Source organism: Zootoca vivipara, chromosome 14, assembly GCF_963506605.1.
Source record: "Zootoca vivipara chromosome 14, rZooViv1.1, whole genome shotgun sequence".
NCBI lineage: Eukaryota > Metazoa > Chordata > Lepidosauria > Squamata > Lacertidae > Zootoca > Zootoca vivipara.
Window position 1 is genome coordinate 10,533,904 of NC_083289.1, and position 21,094 is coordinate 10,554,997.

The 21,094-nt window shown below is 42.9% G+C and overlaps 1 protein-coding gene across 1 annotated transcript; it reads right to left on the minus strand.

Moving 5' to 3' along the window:
- Positions 1-425: 425 nt before the first annotated feature.
- OAZ2 (ornithine decarboxylase antizyme 2) lies at positions 426-20,954 on the minus strand. Its single transcript, XM_035131168.2, is given in 6 exon segments — positions 426-740; positions 4,153-4,238; positions 8,782-8,957; positions 11,163-11,243; positions 11,245-11,320; positions 20,790-20,954. Coding segments are annotated over 6 exon segments (570 nt in total). The 5' UTR covers positions 20,810-20,954; the 3' UTR covers positions 426-609.
- Positions 20,955-21,094: the final 140 nt, after the last annotated feature.

Here is a 21,094-nt window from a genome sequence, read left to right on the forward strand (position 1 = left end):
TTTTTATTGAAAGCTGTACTAATGCAGTGTTAATACCAACCTAATAAAAAGGCTAGAAAGAGCACAAAGCTTCTCAGAAACCCACAGTGTTGGTTACTCCAGGGGGTACCACCACCTAGGCTTTGCTAACAGTGTTAACAATGTTCCTCACATACCTATGCCCAAAGCATGTCTCCTGCTTAAGTCTGAGTGAACATAAAAGTATACAGTTATTTAAAATGAAAGCCAAATAACCAAATGAACAGAAAAGCCCAACACTAATTTAACAAGTCAGGTCTGTGTCCCTCTTCACCTCTGAGCTCCTTGCCCATTGTGTGGCTGGACAGGATGTCTGTCCACTAGGCTAACCAGCAGACAACAGAGCTGTATGAAAGGGCTCCATTTACCTTCCATTTACTATTGTGCATTTACATGTGCAGACTTTATATTATTCACTAGGTAACACATTTCAATGGAAAAGTCAACTCAGAAGATATACAGGTCACTCTAACAATAAGAAATGCAGTTTCAGTCCAGAAGAATTTTGTTTTTCCTTTCCTCCGAAGAGGAGTTTTAGCCCCCTCTCGTCTTTGAAGCATGTTCGGGTCCCACTGAAGTGCTGCACTGGGTCTAATCATCATCAGAAGAGACCTGATCCAGGGGGTATACCATGAACAACACATCTGGTCGTGATGGGACACAGGGATGGCCAGGCCTCACAATTTCAAAGCCCAAAAAACTGAATGTCTTCAGTAATGCAGCTGCAAAGACAAAGATTAGGCGTGTTGTAAACAGATAGGCGTGTTGTAAACAAGTTGTGCTCCTAATGCAAACTCCATGACTTTAATTGTATACAGAAGAAACCATTCAACAACAGTCTGAAGGTTGAAAAAAGTTTCTTCCCTGGCTCAGAACTGTCTTGTAGGTCTTGCCATATTTCATACCCTTTTTCTTGTCCATTCTTTGCTGCAATCCTGTTGGTTACTGGTTTGTAATACCTGTCATCCTACCCAACAAGAGTTCAGTCGTATTTCTTACCTCTCCCCCACTCCCGCCAGCCACCAAAAGGAAAACACAATGCTACACTAGAAAGAAGCAACTTGGTTAGGTGGTAAGGATAGGCAAATGCCAACCATTAATGTCAAGTTCACACATAATACTCAGCCAGACCTCGGCAAAGTGTGAACATGCAAGTATGCAGATACTCATAATAAAAATCCTAGCCACTCCATTCTTCCCCCTTGCACTGCACTGCACAGAGCTAAGCCATGGTTTGGCTTAGATCTGGGCACAACCTAATAGTTTGCCTGCCCCAGACAAATCATAAGCAGTAAACCAGGAATGAAGTTTGGCTATAGCTCATGCTTTGTGGGGAGGCAATCCATAATTCAGATGTAATGCTAAGGCAGACCATGGCTTAGCTCTGGGCTCTGTAACGGGGAGGAGTGGCTGGAATTTTACTGCGAACCCTAGCACACTCCTATATTCACACTTAGCTGTGGTTTGGCTTAGTGTATGTACATATCAGGATCCAATAATTACATTGACGTACAATCCTCTTTTTAAATATAAAGTCTGATTTTGAAACTGATAATCTAAATACAAACCTTAAAAGACCAGAGTCCTGGAGCCAGATTCTAGACAACCTCTAACAAAAAACTCAGAACAGTTTTAATCAATATGCAATTAAATTCCTTTGCTTCTAGATAAGCTTACTGTGAACAGGTCACTCAATGCACAAAAGAAGCAATTCAGAGGAAAACTGGCATAGAAAGGATTTGCAGTTCCTCTTATGGTACTGCCACTGTTACAACATGCACCTTCAATTAGTAATTATATGCCTTACACTAAATCCCTAAACTTCCTTGATTTAAACTTCTATCTATAGATGCTTAAAGCATTTTCTTAAGGTCTTGAAGAGGACAGAGGCATTGAAAGTCCAGTTCATCAACCTCACTTAAACCTGATTTAAGTACTTGGGCATCCAGCCAAATACAGCTTTGCACAGACATGCAAAGCTAACAAGAGAAAGTTACTTTGGAAATGTACGTAGCAGGAGACTCTTATCAGAACCACCTTCGTCATCGGGGCCTGCTAAGGACCCCAAGATCTCCTGCAATGCTTTTGCAAAGTTTTTTGCAGATAAAGTCGCTCAGATTCAGAAAGAGGTAGACTCCACCATGGGAGCAGGGCCGGGGCAGAGAGTGCCAGAGCCCTGTCTTGTCATGTTCTATGGGATCAATTCCAATCTGTTACCTCCGAGGATATGGACAGGCTGCTTGGACGAGTGAACCCGACCACCTGTCTCCTTGAGCCTTGCCCATCCTGGCTAATAAAAGTGAGCCGGGAAGGGCTGGGCGATGGGCTCCGCGGAGTGGTGAATGCTTCCCTCTGTGAGGGAGTCTTCCCAGACCCGCTGAAAGAGGCGGTCATTAAACCGCTTCTTAAAAAGACATCTTTAGACCCGGCAAATATGGCTAATTATCGCCCAATCTCAAATTTACCATTCTTGGGCAAGGTGATTGAGTGAGTGGTGGCTGAACAACTCCAGGCACGCTTGGAAGAAGCGGACCATTTGGATCCCTTCCAGTCGGGATTCAGGCCTCATCATGGGACTGAAACTGCCTTGGTGGCACTGGTTGATGATCTCCGGCGGGCTAGGGACAAAGGTGAGAGCTGTTTCCTAGTTCTGCTGGATCTCTCAGCGGCTTTTGACACCATCGACCATAACATCCTTCTGGACCTTCTAGAGGGGTTGGGAGCTGGGGGCACTGTCATACAGTGGTTCCGCTCCTTCCTCCTGGGCCGTGTTCAGAAAGTGGTGGTGGGGGATGAGTGTTCAGACCCCTGGGCTCTCACTTGTGGGGTGCCTCAGGGTTCTGTCCTCTCCCCCATGCTTTTTAACATCTACAATGCAGCCGCTGGGAGAGATCATCAGGGGGTTTGGGCTGGGTGTTCATCAGTATGCAGATGACACCCAGCTCTACCTCTCTTTTAAATCAGAGCCGGTGAAGGTCCTGTGTGAGTGCCTGGAGGTGGTTGGAGGATGGATGGCAGCTAACAGATTGAGATTGAATCCTGACAAGACAGAAGTACTGTTTTGTGGGGGACAGGAAGCGGGCAAGTCTCCCTGGTCCTAAACGGGGTAACTGTGCCCCTGAAAAAGCAGGTGCGCAGCCTGGGAGTCATTTTGGACTCACAGCTGTCCATGGAGGTGCAGGTTAACTCTGTGTCCAGGGCAGCTGTCTATCAGCTCCATCTGGTATGCAGGCTGAGACCCTACCTGCCTGTGGACTGCCTCGCCAGAGTGGTGCATGCTCTGGTTATCTCCCGCTTGGATTACTGCAATGCGCTCTATGTGGGGCTACCTCTGAAGGTGAAATGGAAACTACAACTAATCCAGAATGCGGCAGCTAGACTGGTGACTGGGAGCGGCCACTGAGACCATATAACACCGGTCTTGAAAGACCTACATTGGCTCCCAGTACGTTTCCGAGCACAATTCAAAGTGTTGGTGCTGACCTTTAAAGCCCTAAATGGCCTCGGTCCAGTATACCTGAAGGAGCGTCTCCACCCCCATAGTTTTGCCCGGACACAGAGGTCCGGCACCAAGGGCCTTCTGGTGGTTCCCTCACTGCGAGAAGCAAAGTTACAGGGAACCAGGCAGAGGGCCTTCTCGGTAGTGGCACCCGCCCTGTGGAACACCCTCCCATCAGAGGTCAGAGAGATAAACAACTACCTGACATTTAGAAAATACCTAAAGGCAGCCCTGTTTAGGGAAGTTTTTAATCTGTGATATTTGATGTATTTTAATGTTTTGTTGGAAGCCGCCCAGAGTGGCAGGGGAAGCCCAGCCAGATGGGTGGGGTATAAATAATAAATTATTATTATTATCTTATGTATATTTACCCAGGAATAAGCCCTATTTCGAGCATTCTGGGTAAGTTGCACTTAGTCCTCCAATATTTCAAGAAATGCTATAACACCTTCAAATGGCCAGACTATCCCCAGCAAAGCCCTTTAAAAAAACAACAACACCCTACACACATTAGTTTAAAATACCACACTTGGCACCTGCAGGAAAATTCACCCCCAAAAGTAAGGGCTACTTTTGCTACTCTACAAGCTCCAAGGTTAAGGTTGGTGGGGATAACAAGAGGCTAAAACACTAACCTCTGTCTTCTCTGCTTTTTCGGAAGCAAATAAAGACATAACTTGCTTTCATTTTTTCTTCAGCAAATTCCAACAGTGCTAATAATCTGCCAGGGAAAAGGAAAACACATCATACAGACACAATTTTCCTGGATAATTTGTTAGCTTTCTGTAGGGCCTTCTATGTGACTGCCACTCACCCCAACCCACTATTTTGCCAGACTGTCAGAGAAGACACAGAAACACCAAGAAAAGACTATGCATTGGGGGTGGGGTGTCAAAAGTAGAAATTTAACATGGCTGCTAATGAGCATATCACAGCAGCACACAGGAGGAAGGCAAGATGTTACACACAGGTCCCATAAGTTGTGAAAAATATTAAAGGGTTAGTAACATACTATATAGAAGTTCCAGAAGGGTAAGTTATTGTCACTAAATCCTTCAATTTTCTTGGAAGATCCCAGAGTGATGGTATCTGTTGCACAGGTGGGGATAAGTATGACTAGACTAAGGTCACTTTATTTCAGTAAAGCCAACACAAAAACAATTTAAAACCTGCAAGGGCATAACTTAATGCAAAGATCTAGGAACACCATGCAGATGTACCCATTATAATTAAATGGCCTAGGGAAACAAAAGTGTATTTGGACTAGTCACTTAAAACATCACAGCATGGACATCATGGGAGGATATTCTGTAAATGGGGTACCACTACTGAAAATACCCCTCTCCCTAGTAACCATAGAATCAGAGTTGGAAGAGACCACAAGGGTCATCCACTCCAACCCCCTGCTGAGCAGGAAACTCCATCAAAGCATTAACCACCTCAAGCTCACCTTAGACTGGAGCTGCTGTGGGGAAAGGAGATTTTAATAAATAAGGGGAGCAATGAATCCCAACACATTCCAAAATGCTGCAGATTCAGGGGTTGTTCTACTCTGCATAACCCTCATGCCAAATTCTGAAATATTGTACAAGCCAAAGCACAGGGTGACCTCAGCCCTAACCCTCTGCTTAGCCAGGCATTGCTTGCCGCTGATTTAGTAAGCTGCAGTTAAAAATCAGGCTTTAATCATTGCTTAAGTGAACAATGGCCACAAGAGTCAAAAGCAGCAGCAAGCAGAGATTAACTTGGAAGGGATTTTGTTAATATGATAATGATCCATTTTAATTATAACCTTCAATCTGCTTATTTTAGCTGGCTAGAAATAAACAGTTATGCAATTGTACTGAAACCATGCCGACAGTGGAAGTATTGTCAAAAGAGTGGTGTTAAGAGGATGGGATGAATGGGCTGACACATTTATAAAAAGGAAATATAAAGGCTAATTTGCCCTAAAAATTGTATTGTGTTACCTTTTTTGGATATCAAGTTATCTGTGTACTAGTAGAGCCCATGTGCAGGAATCCAGGGAATCCAAAGAGGGAAGAGAATGTCTTCCAACACTCACAGAGAAATATGGAACAATCAGACATATCCCTCCTCCCACAGCACCCAAGTACAAGATAGTGGGTTACTCATTTCTATACAGTGGTACCTCTACTTATGAATTTAATGCGTTCCGAACGCACATTCGCAAGTCAAAAAAATGTGTAAGTCGAATCCCATAGCAATGCATTGGGAGAAAAATTCGTAAGTCGAAGCAACCATATCTAAAAATTCGTAAGTAGAAAAAATCCTATCTAAACTGCATCCAAGATGGCAGACGGATCTCCATTCAAACATTCGTAAGTAGAGTTATTCGTAAGTAGAGGTACCACTGTACTTGCTTCCCTCAGGGAACACAAGGCCAACAAGAAACACAAAGACCAGCAAATCCCTCCCAGTTATCACCTTGAGGGATAACTAGTTTCCATTTCAAAGCAACTGAGTCCGTTCTGCCCGGACACTGAGGTTCAGCTCCGAGGGCCTTCTGGCGGTTCCCTCGCTACGAGAAGCCAAGTTACAGGGAACCAGGCAGAGGGCCTTCTCGGTAGTGGCACCCACCCTGTGGAATGCCCTTCCACTAGAGGTCAAAGAGAACAACAATTACCAGACCTTTAGAAGGCATCTCAAGGCAGCCCTGTTTAGGGAAGCTTTTAATGTTTGATGGATTTCTGTATTTTAGTGTTTTGTTGGAAGCCGCCCAGTGTGGCTGGGGGAACCTGGCCAGATGGGTGGGGTATAAATAATAAATTATATTATTATTATTATTATTATTATTATTATTAAGGAAATGGGTTCTACAATAACACCCTTCTGCTGTCTGAACACAAATTTCTATCCCTGCTCTCCAAAACAAAGCAAGTCTGAATTCTCCACAGCAACTAGGGGAAGGGACAAACAAGGAAATACTTTCATGAGTTCTTAATCATGTGCTCCCTCTCCTTGAACCTGAATTTCAGTGTCTTAAATCATTATTTCAGTCCACCCAGCAAGCAAAAACAAGAATAGGACAAAGAAGGAAAAGAGATTACCAATTCTTATCTTGCCAACCAAGGGTGGAATCCCAAGTTGAGCAAGCAGACTTCTACTTGTACAATGAGACTTCAATGTCCTCTCCTCCCCACTAGCACACCTCTATAATGTGCTCAAAGTTCTCCTCCACCTCCGGGAGCAAATTTTGTAGAACGCTACAGGGCTAGAATGGGGATAACTCAGTTAGTGTGTGGTGAAGAGGGTAATGAAATCACACTGCACAAGCAGAAACTCAAGAAAAACTACTCGAGAAGGTGCTGTCTCTAAATTAATTCCCCTGAAGCAGATACAAGCAGCACCAGATGTATATTGGAGGGGGAAAATAGATGAATATATTTCAACGTTAAGATCTGGGTTGCTTGATTTTAGAGGACACCAAAGATACAGTGTTAGAAACTGAGATATGAAAGCTACGAGCTAAATGGCACCTTGAACCTAGGCTATGGGCACCACAACAGAATGTCTAGGTGTGCTTTTTTATAACAAGAATACAAAGCTTAAAATGAATGAACTGCAGCTAAAATCTTATATTCATTTTTCACTGCCAAAAACAAAGCCATACTTTCGCTGTCTGCCCCCCTAATATTCTTATGAGGGTCCCTTCTCCAGTCGTCAAAGTGGCTGTAAGTGGGGAAGCAGAAAAAGGTCTTCCTTTTGTTCCAGCAGTGGCAGTATTATTCTGAAATCTTGGGCGCAGTACTGCTCCCAGAGCTCAGAAACTGCTCGCGTTCATGAAATTCCCTGTCACAAAACGCACCTAGAACAATGGGAGCTTCAAAGGCTGCATAGACAGTAATGAGTGTAACAGGAACCTGGTGGCAGGGTTTATTCCACCATGCAGCTGGACAAATTTTTGTACAGTGTCAAAAATAAATTGTACAGTAAGAAGTTAAGTTTTTGCAATTTAGGCTTATGGGATTTAATAAGGAACTAAGTAGTTTCTTTAAAAGAATAATGAGAAAAGATAGAAAATCAAGATGAATACTGGTGTCTTTCAAATCATCAGAACCTTAACAGTGGAATATAGTATATTATAGTATATAATGAGGCTAACTACTTAACTAGTCAAAGGCATTGATTCATATTGAATTCTGCTTAAACAGTATATATGTCATTACAGTCATTACATCCCAGCAGAAAAATGCAGTGGTGGTTCCTTTCACATTATGCTAAGCATGTTAAAATTTCATTTGCTTCAAAATGCGGTAGGGGAGGTCAGCTTCAAAGTTATGGTTTGTGGGGAAAGGGAGTCTCAGAACCCAACTATAAGTTAGGTAAGGAAGATAACTTGTCCCGCCCCCTTACTCCCCATTATTTTCAAGGCACCTCTCTTTTCTTGGACTCTTGCTGTCCTTCATTTTCACAAATTTCCTGTCTTTTCTTCTTTCCGTGTTCTTTTTTCTTCTTTCCTTCTTTCCTTCCTCCCTCTCTCTCTTTCTGTTAATTATACTCCCTCTTTCATATTTTTTTGTTTACAAAAAAGTTGGGGGAGGGCACTTGTACAGTTGGGGGGGAGCTTAGAATAAACCCTAGTGTTTGTTTGGGGTGAGCAGTAAGGTAGCCAAGCATGCTGATGATAATATTTGTTTAAAGTGGTTAAAACAAACAAATTAAAATTGCAAGGAGATAGCTCCAAACATTTTTCTCCCATCTGGGTAAATGGACATTAGAATTGCAAATACAATTTAATGTAAACATGTGTAAAGTGATGCACATAATTTCCACCAGTTTTCCTGGATAGATGCTGAGTTAATCTGCCTCTATATTCCTGGGTCCCTCTTTCAGCAATTTCACACCAAAGTTCTTTTTAAACTGTTCAGGTGGATAGGAATCAGGCCTGTCTGTTTTTTATGTCAACAAGGCCTAGAATTTTGCCTCTTGTCCCCACTTTTTTGCCTCAGACTCCTTTCCTGAGAAAGTTAGTTTAAGCACTGTAAAGAATAATGCAAATAAATTATCCAGCTTCTCTGCAACTCTCCTTTCCCCCCTTCAGCACACCCTTGGTTCCTTTGTCTACAAGCACTTTAGTAGAGCATGAGACTCTTAATCTCAGGGTTGTGAGTTTGAGCCCCACATTAAGCAAAAGATTCCGGCATCGCTGTGGGTTGGACTGGATGACCCTTGTGCTCCCTTCCAACTGTACAAATATATGATTCTATAATACCATGATAGCTATAGGCTCAAACACTTACCCTTCTTTACTCCCATCAGCTAATATGCCATCAGGGATTTCCACAAAAAGACTCTGATTGGATAGCACTGCATCCCAGGAGGAGACCTTTACTTCCGTAACTTTGTACTGGAAGTGGACAATGTGTGGTTTCCCATCGTGCACTGGAAGATCTTGGTTAACAGTGAGCTTCTCATCCTTAAAGAGTCACAGAAAAAGATTTAAAAAGTGTTAAAAGGAGGTGCCAACAAGAATATAATATTCATTTTTTTCTTCATTGCCATGAGGACTAACAGCTAAAAATACTCTATTTTTAAAACAACTACTGAATGTCAGTGCTTCTACTTAATTAGAAAGTTTGCTCAGTTACAGCTTAAGTTAATTTTCATAAGGCACTATTACATATGTTGCTTTTGATGACACAGTCCAACATCTCTGAAGACTGAGTCTTTTGATCCCCAAATCAAAGTCCTATCCCCTAGGCAATCTTCAGGTGGGTACACCTTAAAAAAATTAATTTCTGCCAAGAGAATTATCAAAACCTGAACAAACTTATTTTGCCCTAAACCACTAGAAATTCTCCTGGATAACTTAAATTTGTGGCATACAGTATAGAACTGCACAGGGAATACTTTAAAGCTCTGCTTCTTCATAAGCATGGGATCTTCTCTTGTTCAAATCAGAAAGCAGGAGAGCAGCTATAAAGCAACTATTGTCAACTGTGTGTGTTGTTGCTTTTAAAAGAAAAACAGCCAAGCATATTTTTTTTCTCCATTTCTTGACTGGATACAGAATATGATCCAACTATGAACTTGACAGATAGATGTGTACATTTTAACAGAATCTTAAAAGTCGCATTGCATAAGAAGACTAATGAGGTCTAGATCAGTCACCCTCTAAGTTAATTAAATAGGTTGGGTTACAAAATTAATTTTTGTATGAGGACTTCAAGTACCATCTTAGAAAACACACTCCCACTTCGGTAATGCAGGGTGGAATAGCTCTTCTAAGACCACACCTGCAGTGATTCCCGAGTATTAACTAAAAGCAAATATATCATCTTCAAGATTAGTTTAAATAATATAAAAACCCAGAATTAATAACCAAATTAAAAAACCCACTATCAATTAATTTTTTATTAAGTGTATTTTAGGGTGTGACTAACACCCTAGTATTACAAAGATTACTTTGAATGGCAACTTTGCATTTCAGGAGAATCTCACTTAATTGCTCTTCTCACCATGTTTTTGTAAGTACAACATACTGAACAAAATGAGTGTTGTTACTATACAAGCATCAAATGATGAGCGGTTGTGTCAGAACAAGATTTAAATGAGTTGTGTAGGGAAGATAAATATTTCCCTTTGTAAAGACACAAATATAAGGAACCATTTTCAATCAATGAACTGCTCAATTCAACATGGGAGGCCAAAAAGAAAAAAGAAAAGAAAAAAGAAAAATCACACCAGGAGCATATGATAACCAATATTCACAGGCATTAAGAACTAGTAATAGTCAGCCAGTATTCTTTGGTAAGATCAAGAGATGACTATGAATAGGCCTTTTCTACAGCAGAGCTTCAACACTGTAGCTTCCTGTTTAATACGGCATGTTTGCAAATATAACTCTTCTACTCCTGGAAAGTAGGAAAAAGCAAAACTTCAGAGACCAGATGGCAAAGGCTTGAGATTTGCTAGTCACAGATTTATCAGGATCCACAGTACAAAATGAGAATGGTGAACTGTTTTCAACCAGTCAGAATCAGCCGTGGCTACTGGCCTCTTCAGATTAATCTGTAGATGGTTCTGCAGCTGCCCGCCCTTTCCAGTTTCTAATCTGAATACTGAAAAGAAATTCATTTGCCTCTTTATTCCTTTTTCATGGCAATAAAACATTCAGAAACCCGTTCTATGAGTCAATACACTAGCTTTGTAAGTGTTATGGAAACACAACTCTGGGGAGAACAGCAGTTGGGTAATTATTTAGAGCAACCCAGAGGGAAAATTGAAACCTAGTGTTGTTTTCTCCATTATACACACTCCAAATCAGTACTGGCTTGGTGCAGACTGCCATTTCGCTATGCTTCCTAATTTGTTGTATTATAAAAAGCAAGCACTTGGGGGGGGGGTGCTGAGAAAGGGTACCCAAAGTCCATTATTTGAAGAAACAACCCAGACTATTGGATAAAAAAAGGAATACTGGAAGTAAATGCTTGACCTATTCTGTTTGAAGAGCTTTGAATTAAAGAATATCCATTGCATTCTTTGGTGTGTGTATTCTTGAACATAAGTACATTCCCTCAAACAAGGCTTATTTAACAACATCCAAATACATAATCCCAACCACACAAAAAAGTTACATCATACAAAGGCAATCAGTCTCTAGACATTAAACTATGCTCACCTTATATATCAAAGCTGAGAGAGAAGGATCCCTGCCAACCCCTCGCCCACCGGGGATCTTCGACAGTGGGTGAGGGGCATCAGGAGCACCACAGAGGCCCTGGGACAATGTGCCTACAGCACTGTAGTTGGGGGCAGTTACTCAAAGGCAAAATACTACTGGAAGAGAGAAAAAAAGCACAAGGTTAGATTTGCAAGGCCGGACAGGATTCAGCTAAGACTCCAAGCATGTCAGCTTGCTGCCATAGGCTGGGCCCAATGCCTCAGGCAGGTGATGCTGCGGCTGCACCCTGCACCTGCACCCTGTTGCTGCACTCTCCCCGCTGCGCTCGGACTGCTGCTGTGGTTGCAACCTGGCTGCCAGACCTGCAGGGCACAGCAGCAACAGATATGCAGGGTAGGGGGCAGTGGTGGCAGGGTGTTTTTCCTCAAGCAGCAAAACGTCCCAGGCCAGCCCTGGCATTCTGGGTAGGCAGATCTTAGACAAGTGGCAGAGAAAATGATTCCTACTGAACAGGGAGTGTGAATAGCAAGCCCTTCTATTGGCAGAAGTCCCAGATGACTAAAAACACATGATCAGATGAGCATACGTTTTTCAATAAACAACTAGAAATAGAGTGACAAGATTCTTGAAGGAGCGGGGTTAGGTTTCATGTTTTCAGAAAGGGAAAGAGAAGAGCACTGGTACTTCAAACCTTGTAACACATTATTCTAAGATTAATGCAATACTGCCACTCACAAGTGATCTTATCTGATGTAAATAATAATAGATGTGGTCCCTTTTGTTACATGAAGGCATGAAGGCAAAGGGGAGGGGAAGCATGCCAGTGCGATTTCAGACATTAGAAATTAATCCTGGAAACTGCAGGTGCCTCAGATGTGGGGACCACCTGAATCTTCTGAAATAGGTTCACCTTTTTTAAAAAAAGTCCACCTAAGAGAGCAGAGTCAAATTAGTCAAACATATTTTCTGGCCAAATGTAGCTCTTCATTGGGAAAAATCAAGACAAGTGTTGTTCACTTATCTCTCTGAAGGTTTCTTTTTGCCTAGCACACATTGAATAAATTTCTCTCTGCAACCTCCTACAGGTTTTTTAATGCTTCTTACAATGTCTGAAGCAGCTCTGAAATTAGGAGTTTTCTGTCTTCACTTTAATAAAACATGAACAGCCCACTTCCCATTTGCAATTTTGACATGGTGAAATTACCAGAATAATATAATTAGTATTTCTTTCTAATCAGTTCCTAGTTCCTGTAGATATTGCACAACAGCAAATGCTTAGTGTTCCACCTGTTCTTTTACCACTGTACTCAAACAAAGCAGCACAAGATTATCATTTAATCCTTTTGGTATGCTGGGCCCTGACATAATGCTAGGTGACACTAAAAATAATGCACAGCCAGTAAGAAAATATGCTCAAGCTGAAACAACTATTGCATTTCTTGTTCTATCAGATATTTAATGATGCCAAATATCTTGGGCCCACTTTCTCCCCCGTCCCATTTGGGGAGTGGGATGGTGTTTGTCCCAATGTCTTGACACAGGGAGACTATGAAGTGAGAGGCCTGTGTTCATGGGTTCCATTTGCAGAAGCACATCAGTGGACACCTTGTGGGGGTTGCTGAGAGCTGTCTATTCATGCCACACATGTACATGCATGTTGCATGTCATATGGGGCTCTTCACAATGACACTGTTGTACTTCCATTTGACATTTGTGTTTTTCAAATACAGTCGTACCTCGGGTTACGTACGCTTCGGTTTGCTTACTTTTCGGGTTACGTACTCGGCGGACCCGGAAGCGTTTACTTCTGGGTTTGCTGCGCACGCATTCGCAGAAATGTTATGCGCAGTTTACGCATGCGCAGAAGCACGCTTTCGCGGTTGTTCAGGTTACGAACTTTTCTGGTTACATACCGCACCCCGGAACGAATCAGGTACGTAACCCGAGGTACCACTGTATGGCCTTTCACAGTGCAACAAAGAGGAACCTTGACTCTGGCACTGAGGTAATACTGCCAATCAATGCTGCCCCTTCCATAGCACACCAACTCATTTGGCACCACATAATATCTATACAGTACAGTTATGGCTGAATAGCAGCAGTCCTCTGCACTCATATAGAGGGCAGTCCTTCCAACTGGTGCAAGGCCATTTAGCATCCTATACATCCCAGACATTTCTGTACTAAATAGAATTAGGACCTTTGCAGCACATGCTTTAACTGCTTCCATATACCGGTATTATCTCAATTTTTTTGACAAGACACCTGTAATTTACGCCAATTGTTTATCATCATCATTTTATAGAACACTTGTTATAACACAGAGACAGAACAATTCTTTCCTTCCCAGGATGGGCAAAACAACCCCCTATTAAAGGCACATGAGCCAACATACTAAGTAGTTCACTTAAGGCAATGCTGCAAATTCGCTAGTGATGAGCTTCCAGGCTCAGAGATCATTGTTCTGACCACTGAAAAGGAATGACTTAAAGAGTCTGAAGGTACCTGCCATACTATGCTGTATTTCCTAGAATGTGAAAAACAGGCAGCAGCTTTTCAATCTTTCACTCAGTTCTGTAGTAAGAATACTTTCTATCTGAAAACTTCCCAAACCAGTTCCCACATGTCAATGTCAAAGGGAGCTGCGCATACTTTATACCACTGAGCAGAGCTCAGACTCAACAAGTTTCAGCTAGAAAATGCAGTCCTCACAAGCCAGCTATACTAATTTCCAATACTGGAGCCCCAAGCTAACAAACCCTGAACAACAACTAATTAACTTTACTGAAGCCAAGTTAAATTGACTGTATGCCCAACTTGAAAAGCAAATTGCTTGTACAGAACAAACAAGCATTCTTACAGCAGTTAATTCTTCCCATGAAGACTGATCCAAAGCAGCTGTATTGAAAGTGTCAGCAACTGAACTTGTATACATTAACTCGGCCTGTCTTCATCACCCATATACTCTGCAACAATTAACTGACAAACAGCTCTTCTTTTGTGCTGGTGTCTGGTAGAGACTGGTGAGGCAAGACACTTGACTCTGCATCTCTTCCCATCCCCCCTTGGCCTCCTAATATGGCTGCCAGATGTGCTTGTTTTCGCCAGTCAACAATGCAGCATTATTGCTGCTGGAGGAAGCTTGAATAATCAAGTGAAAATCAAGATTTGTTTTCCCATAAAAAGCAGTTCATTCTTGAAGTGCAAGGTCATATAAAGAAACTTGGAAAGATGGATTCATCACATCTCTGACTAAAAGATGTGCATGCCTACACAGGCACATATGCCTATATTGAAGTTCCTGCAGCCCAACGAAGGGCTATTCTGCACCAAACCGTAGCTGTACACATTATGCAAATAAGTACAGTACATCTGCATATTTTGTGGAATAGTCTGCTTCTGCCAGTCATGGGGGCAGCTATGCAAAACAATGAAGCCCCACCCCCTGACTAATAGGAGTCTTGCTCAGCTCTCTCTGGCTTCAGAGTGTACTGGCAAGGCCCATAAATTTTCAAGCTCACCTCCACAAGAAATAAAAACTTTTTAAAAGGAAAGCTGAAATTTTCAGGATACTAAATGTTTTGTCCAGTGATTGTTTCTGTGCTTTTACAATGTAAAATTCACAGAACCCTGAGCTTCTTCAATAAAAGGCACATATACCACCATTGTTGTGAACCTGTACTCAAGTACTGTACCACCTAATCTGCGGTATGCATCGCTTACTAGTACGCCTTCATATCTTTAGTCCCAAAAGTGGAACTTCATAGCACTTACACTGCATGCTCACCATTAGAAAAGCACAAAAACCATCTATCTCACAAGCAGAAGTAAAGGAATCAGAACTTAAATCACCCTAAGGAGAGAGATGGAGTTAAAGGGTATGTTATCAAGCCATCATTGTCCATGGTGGGTGTACATTTCCCCATTTTAAGGGGACATTGTAGTGTTTCAAAACAAAAATCTGCTAAATATGTTTGGCCAGAGAAATAACAAAATCAATCACACAATCTTCAATTCTCTGAAAAAGAGTAATGTATGGCTACAGCCAGTAACAACTGGTAAAATTAAAAGACTGACCACAGATTACTGTACGTACATCATATCAACTGGAAACCACCAAGTGACAGAAAACAGCATACAACGGAAATTGTAAATGGCATGGACAAAGAAGCCTGTGTGCATGAGTGAATAGAAGGTTCACTGGAACTCCATCCCTTGTTTCAGATAGTACCACCTAGCGTTCAGAAACTCATTCTGAGATGCAACACCACACGCAAAACCAGAAATAACTTAATTACCAAAATGGCAATAGTATGTAAACAAAGAAATCAACCAATCTATCAGCTAATCAAGACCTAGGAATCTAACAAGAGAGGATAAAGTCCTATCCAAAGTACCGTAATATTGATTCTGTTTTATCCACAATAGCATAAACTGCATTCATAATAGCAGCAGACAATCTAACCTAGGACTATAACAATACCCATCCAGTTGTAGGCTACATCTAGGAGAGTGCATGTGAGCCCCCTGCCTAGAAGCCTGTGAGGATCACTGCAAGGTAGAGAAATTGTTTTCCATATACCACACAAAAGTACAAGTGGACTTGTACCACTAAGGATTCATTTTTAAGGCTGTTTCAATGTTCTTGTGAGGAGCTCTTCTGCACACTAATGTAAAATAATCACTATTAGGCTGAAGCAGAAAAAGAACTTTTGAGCCTTTTGTTAACACTAAAAAAAGTGCTACTCCCAGAATGAAAGAAACAGGAAAGGCCCAGGAAACTGACTAAACACTGTAAAAGACAGTGAAATTGAGACACACATACCAGAATGCCACTGAGTTAACTGTGGGGACTTCCCTTATGGAATGACCATTATGACTGGGGTCACGAAGAGTCGGACACGACTACGACTAAACAACAACAACATTATGACTGGGATAGTTTAAGTAAACAGAGTTGCAACTGTGAGCTTCACAAACATCCTATTTGTGCACTCTATGAATGTTACAGAGTACAAATTATACAATTTTGCTTGCATACAAAAACCAAACCTGGAGCACAGAAATCGTGAGTATAAAGAATTAGAATCATAGGAGTCAGAAGAGACAATACAGGTCACCAAAGTCCAATCCCCAGCTGATACAAGTAATCTGCTGTTACAGCATTCCTCATAAGCAGCCACCCAACCTCTGCTTAGAATCCTCTAACAAAGAAAAATCCATCACCTTCCACCATAATTTGTTCAACTGTTGAAAAGTTCCCCCTGATGTTTACCTTTTTTCCCTTTCCTGCAAATTGGAACCTGTTGGTTAGGTCATGCAAATTTGCCCTATGATAACAGAAAGAATGGGGAAACTCAGGCCAAGGGGCTCAAAGCAGCCCCCCAGGCCTTTTTATTTGGGTCCTCAAGACTCCTCTCAAGCCACACACCCTCTTCCTACATATTCATTCAGTCCTAGCCCAGTGGTTCCCAACAGGTGGTCCGGGGACCCCCAGGGGTCCGCGAGCTATGCCAGAGGGGTCCGCAAGATGCTATTAGAATAAAAAATATATTAAATATGTTTCGTATGATAACAGATTTTTTGTTTTGGCCGCTTCCTGCATGAGCAGAATCTAGCGCAAAACTAGAATTAGGTAGAGGCAGTAGTTCTGCTGTATGCCGTTAGGTGGCGCTTTACAAACACTACTGTTTTGCAAAGAGGCAGCGTGCGCATTCTACTAACGCTCACCTCCCCAAGATGCTTTGTGCGCGTCGGCTTCATTTGTGCGCTACTGTGCAGGTAGCCTGTCTTCTCCATTCCCCTCCCTCCTCCCTGGCGCGCGCTGCCTCTTTGCAAAACAGTAGTGTTTGTAAACAAAGCGTTGTTTTTCGCGGAAGCTACAGTTCGTGTAGTTAAAAATGGACCGTTGGTTAAAAAGTGGTTCCTTAAAACGACAAAGGCCTACAGATGAAGAGGAAGAACTGTAAAAAACGTATAAATATAAAAAGTCTCTTAATTTGGCTCTCACTTTTTAATTTTAGGATTAGGAATTAATGGGGGTCCTTGTCACAATAGCGGCTCGATGAGGGGTCCTCGAGAAAATTTTGTTGGGAACCCCTGTCCTAGCCTATTTCCTCCTTGAGTGTTGTCACCTGTCTAGGTGTTCTTGAATTGTGATCATGTCTGCCTAGAAAAATGATAACGGAATAGGCCCCTTGTGCTGAAAAAGATTCACCACCCCTGATCTATGTGAGAGCCCTTCAGATATTGGACAATTACTATCTTACCACTTCTTAATGGTCTCTTCTCCAGACTAAGGATACCCTGTGTGCAATCCACACACATAGTTGACTCTGTATTTTTCAACATCTACAGATACATCTTTTCAATAAGATACATACAAGGGTACAAGCAAAAGCAATATTTACTGTAACTGGAAATAGAACACTAGGTTCGTCAGCCAGCCAAAATTTCAACAGAAAAAACTAGCTCTGCTGCCAGGTAAAAATGCATTCTAGAATGCAGTAATGTTTTGACGTACTAAACTTGATGTTTTTACAACAAACATATTATTTAAAATAGGAAGTCTAAAATTAGTTTTCAACTGCTTTAATGCTTTATTTAATGATGCTGTAATCTGCCCTGGGACCTTCTGGTGAAGAGCAGGTAATAAATCAAACAACAACAACAGGATCTTACACTTTGAAGCGAGAGTGATACATGCAAGGCAGATTGTTCATAAACTCCAGTGTATGTTAAAGAGGATCACTACCACACACCACTATTGCTGACCTAATTTCTAGACCTTTGAATAGATAGAATTACTTAACCATTTACATAACACAAGAGGCCTTAAGTAGATTTTTAAAAACATCCTGATGAGTCTCTTATGTTCATCTTACTCAAATTTAACAACACATGAGAACCCCTTATTCCACTTTGCTGTACTGTACATTCTGAATAATGTAGAGTAAAATAATTTTAAGATTGGATTTGTGCTTCTTTGGAAGTTCAGCTGCTTGTATGTCTTGGACAAAGCTAAGAACTCCTTTCCTTTGAACAGCTGTAAACAAAGAGCCTTCCTGTTTTGCACAGCATCGAGTTTTTCCAGACATGCATGTAAGCACTTGCCAGCTCAAGTGACAAACTGACTTCAAACTTTGATCAATTTCAAATTAGAAACTAAGATTTGATGTTGGAGAAAAGAAGCTGCGTGCCTGAGAAGGCTGTTCCCAAAAGCATTTTAAGGAGCCTCCTTTCTGTTTTAAAATCTGGGCTCTGCTGCCAGGTGGGGTATTCATACATTGGCCTTCCCAAAGAAAGATTTTCCTCGAGTCACCTGAAGACGTTTTTGAATTTCAATTACTTTCTAGTCTACGTGTGTGCAAGTGCACATACATACACAGATGAACCCAGAGCTTTTTCAAATAGCCACTCTTAGGGAATATACATGGTATATAAGAGCTAGCAAATATATGTAGCTTATCTGGCAAATATCTGCAGGTTTGTCTTGTATAAAGAGTTATTTATCAAAATACAGAGTATGAGTGGCTGTACTGCAGTTTGGAGCACAGCTAATAGCTGGATGGAGGCCAGTATGATGTGGGCATGGCAGAGGCCAACAGTGAAGCTCACCGAGTGCCATGAGCAAGTCTATGTCTCAGCCTAAACTTCCACAAAAGACAGTCACACAAGTAAGTGTAAAAGTGTTTTGTAAATATTCTGCTTAATCGGTACAGAATACCTCATCTCCAAAGGAAACCTTCCTCCTACATTTGGCTTTTCAGTAACAGCTGCCATCTCCAAACCCCAGTATTTCAGTAGAAATTGGTCATTTGACAATGCTCCTTAATATGCTGCAGAGGTAGAGAGCTGAACAACAGACTTTATTTTTCCAGCCCAGGTGACAATTCTCCTGTATTTTTCTCCTTAGGAGACTTCCTTCAGGCACCTTCACTCAACTCACTTTTGGAAGGTTTGTGCCTACATCTAATTGCAATTTGATTATTGACCAATCACCACAAACAAAATGTGGAGTGCAGGGTGAAAACTATCAAGACCCGGAGAAGAACTGCCTACTCCATGAATCCCCAAACTGTGGCCCTCCAGATGTTTTGGCCTACATCTCCCATGATCCCTAGCTAACAGGACCAGGTCAGGGATGATGGGAATTGTAGTCCAAAACATCTGAAGGGCTGAAGTTTGGGGATGCCTGCTCTAACTGGTTAAGAGTCTGTCTTCACCCTCCTAGTGCTGAAGACTGAGCACACTTAAAAAAAACAAAAAAACCTCAAGTACCGCAGTTATTAACAGTCTTAGTATAGCTATCCAGTTTTGGGGGTAATTCTGTGTTTCCACAGTAGTAAACATTATTTAGGCATACCCTAGGGAAGCTGGTTATTCATCAGCCCCAGATACCTAACTATTCAATTACAGAACCAGACCAAACCACAATCCCTGGAGTGTGTGTGTCCACCTAACTCATTTGTGCATCCACCTTTCTGAAACACAGAGCATCCATGAATAACACAACTAAGCACCCTGAAGCTATTTGGTGTTCTTACAGCCATTTTGAATGCAATGTGATATGCTGTCACAAACCTTCCGAAAGTGTTCTGACCAATGGTGCACCAAACCATTATCTGAGTTCCTGGTGCAAAACTTCTATAATCACTATACCTGTTTCCTGTACCATTTCCTTATCAATTTCCCTCCTATTGATTTAGGACTTATTGCTCCTAGTCTGCACAGAATTGCACCTTGCTCTAACTAGTTAACCCCGGATTTGCTTCTTTGTTAACATACCGGTACTATGAGTGCACCCAGTGAACAGTCTGGGAACACCTGATGCTTCAGTGAAACTAAGCATCAATTCCGGGATGGGGAGGCTGTAAGGGAGTCCCCCACATAGGTAACTGTGTTATGCCATTTTAAAATGCAGAGTCACCCCATGAATTGGGGATAGTCAGGATCTTAGCTTCAAGGGGACACGGGGGGAGGGGCGAAGAGTGGTTACATCCTCCTAGGATTTAACAGTGGATTGCAGAGACAGGGGTGGAGACGGGATAGTATTGGGACAAAGCTGCCTCTACCCATTTACCAGAGGCTGAAAGGGGGGAAGCGAAGAGGAAGAAAAAGCTCTCTTCGAAAACAAAGTCCTGCGATTGCGGTGACAACAAAACACCCGCCACTGCTTCGCCCGGCACTTCTGGGGTAGACGTGCAAAACCGCAGCAGGCGCCCCCCACCCTCCCTCGGTCCACTGCCGCCCCCCACCCGCCCCTTTTGCACGAACGCGTGCAAAGCGCCCCGCGCTGCAACCAGCCCTCCCCACCAGCGCGGGCGCGCGCCCACAAAATATAAATAAATAAATAAAGCCCCGCCGCCCCCTCCCCAGACGCATTTCGCTCTCTGGCAACTCCACCCCCTACCCCCTCCATTTTGTATCATCCGGGTCTATTCTGGGGTTACTGAGGGTAGGCCGCTTCCAAAGGCAGGCCACGATCCTGAAGGGCGGCGGCGGCAGCAGAACGGTCAAGAGAGGAGATGCGGGGTGAGGTACGCCCCCCCCCCGTCCGCCGCTTCCTTCGGGGTCCCTGAGGCGACGTAGGCCGAAGCCTCCCCTCCTCCGCCCCCTCAGTACCTGTCCTGGGTGTTTATCATCCTCGGGGCTCGGCAGGGCGGAGGCGGGGGGGAGGTCGGGAGGAGGCGCTCGCTTTCGGGCCTCACAGCAGCTCCTCCCTTCGCGAGCGCCCAGCTCCGACTGACGGACTGGCAAGCCAGGAGCGCGAGCCGCCGCCGCCTATGATGCCTCTTCCCACCCCGTTACTCATCTGCATAGCCACGCCCCCCGCCCCTCCGCCAGGCTGCCTGGGAAACAGGCCGCTCGAAACAAAGGCGCGCGCGCGTGGCGGAGGTGGGGAGGAGGGCTGCGGAGGGGTGGCCGCG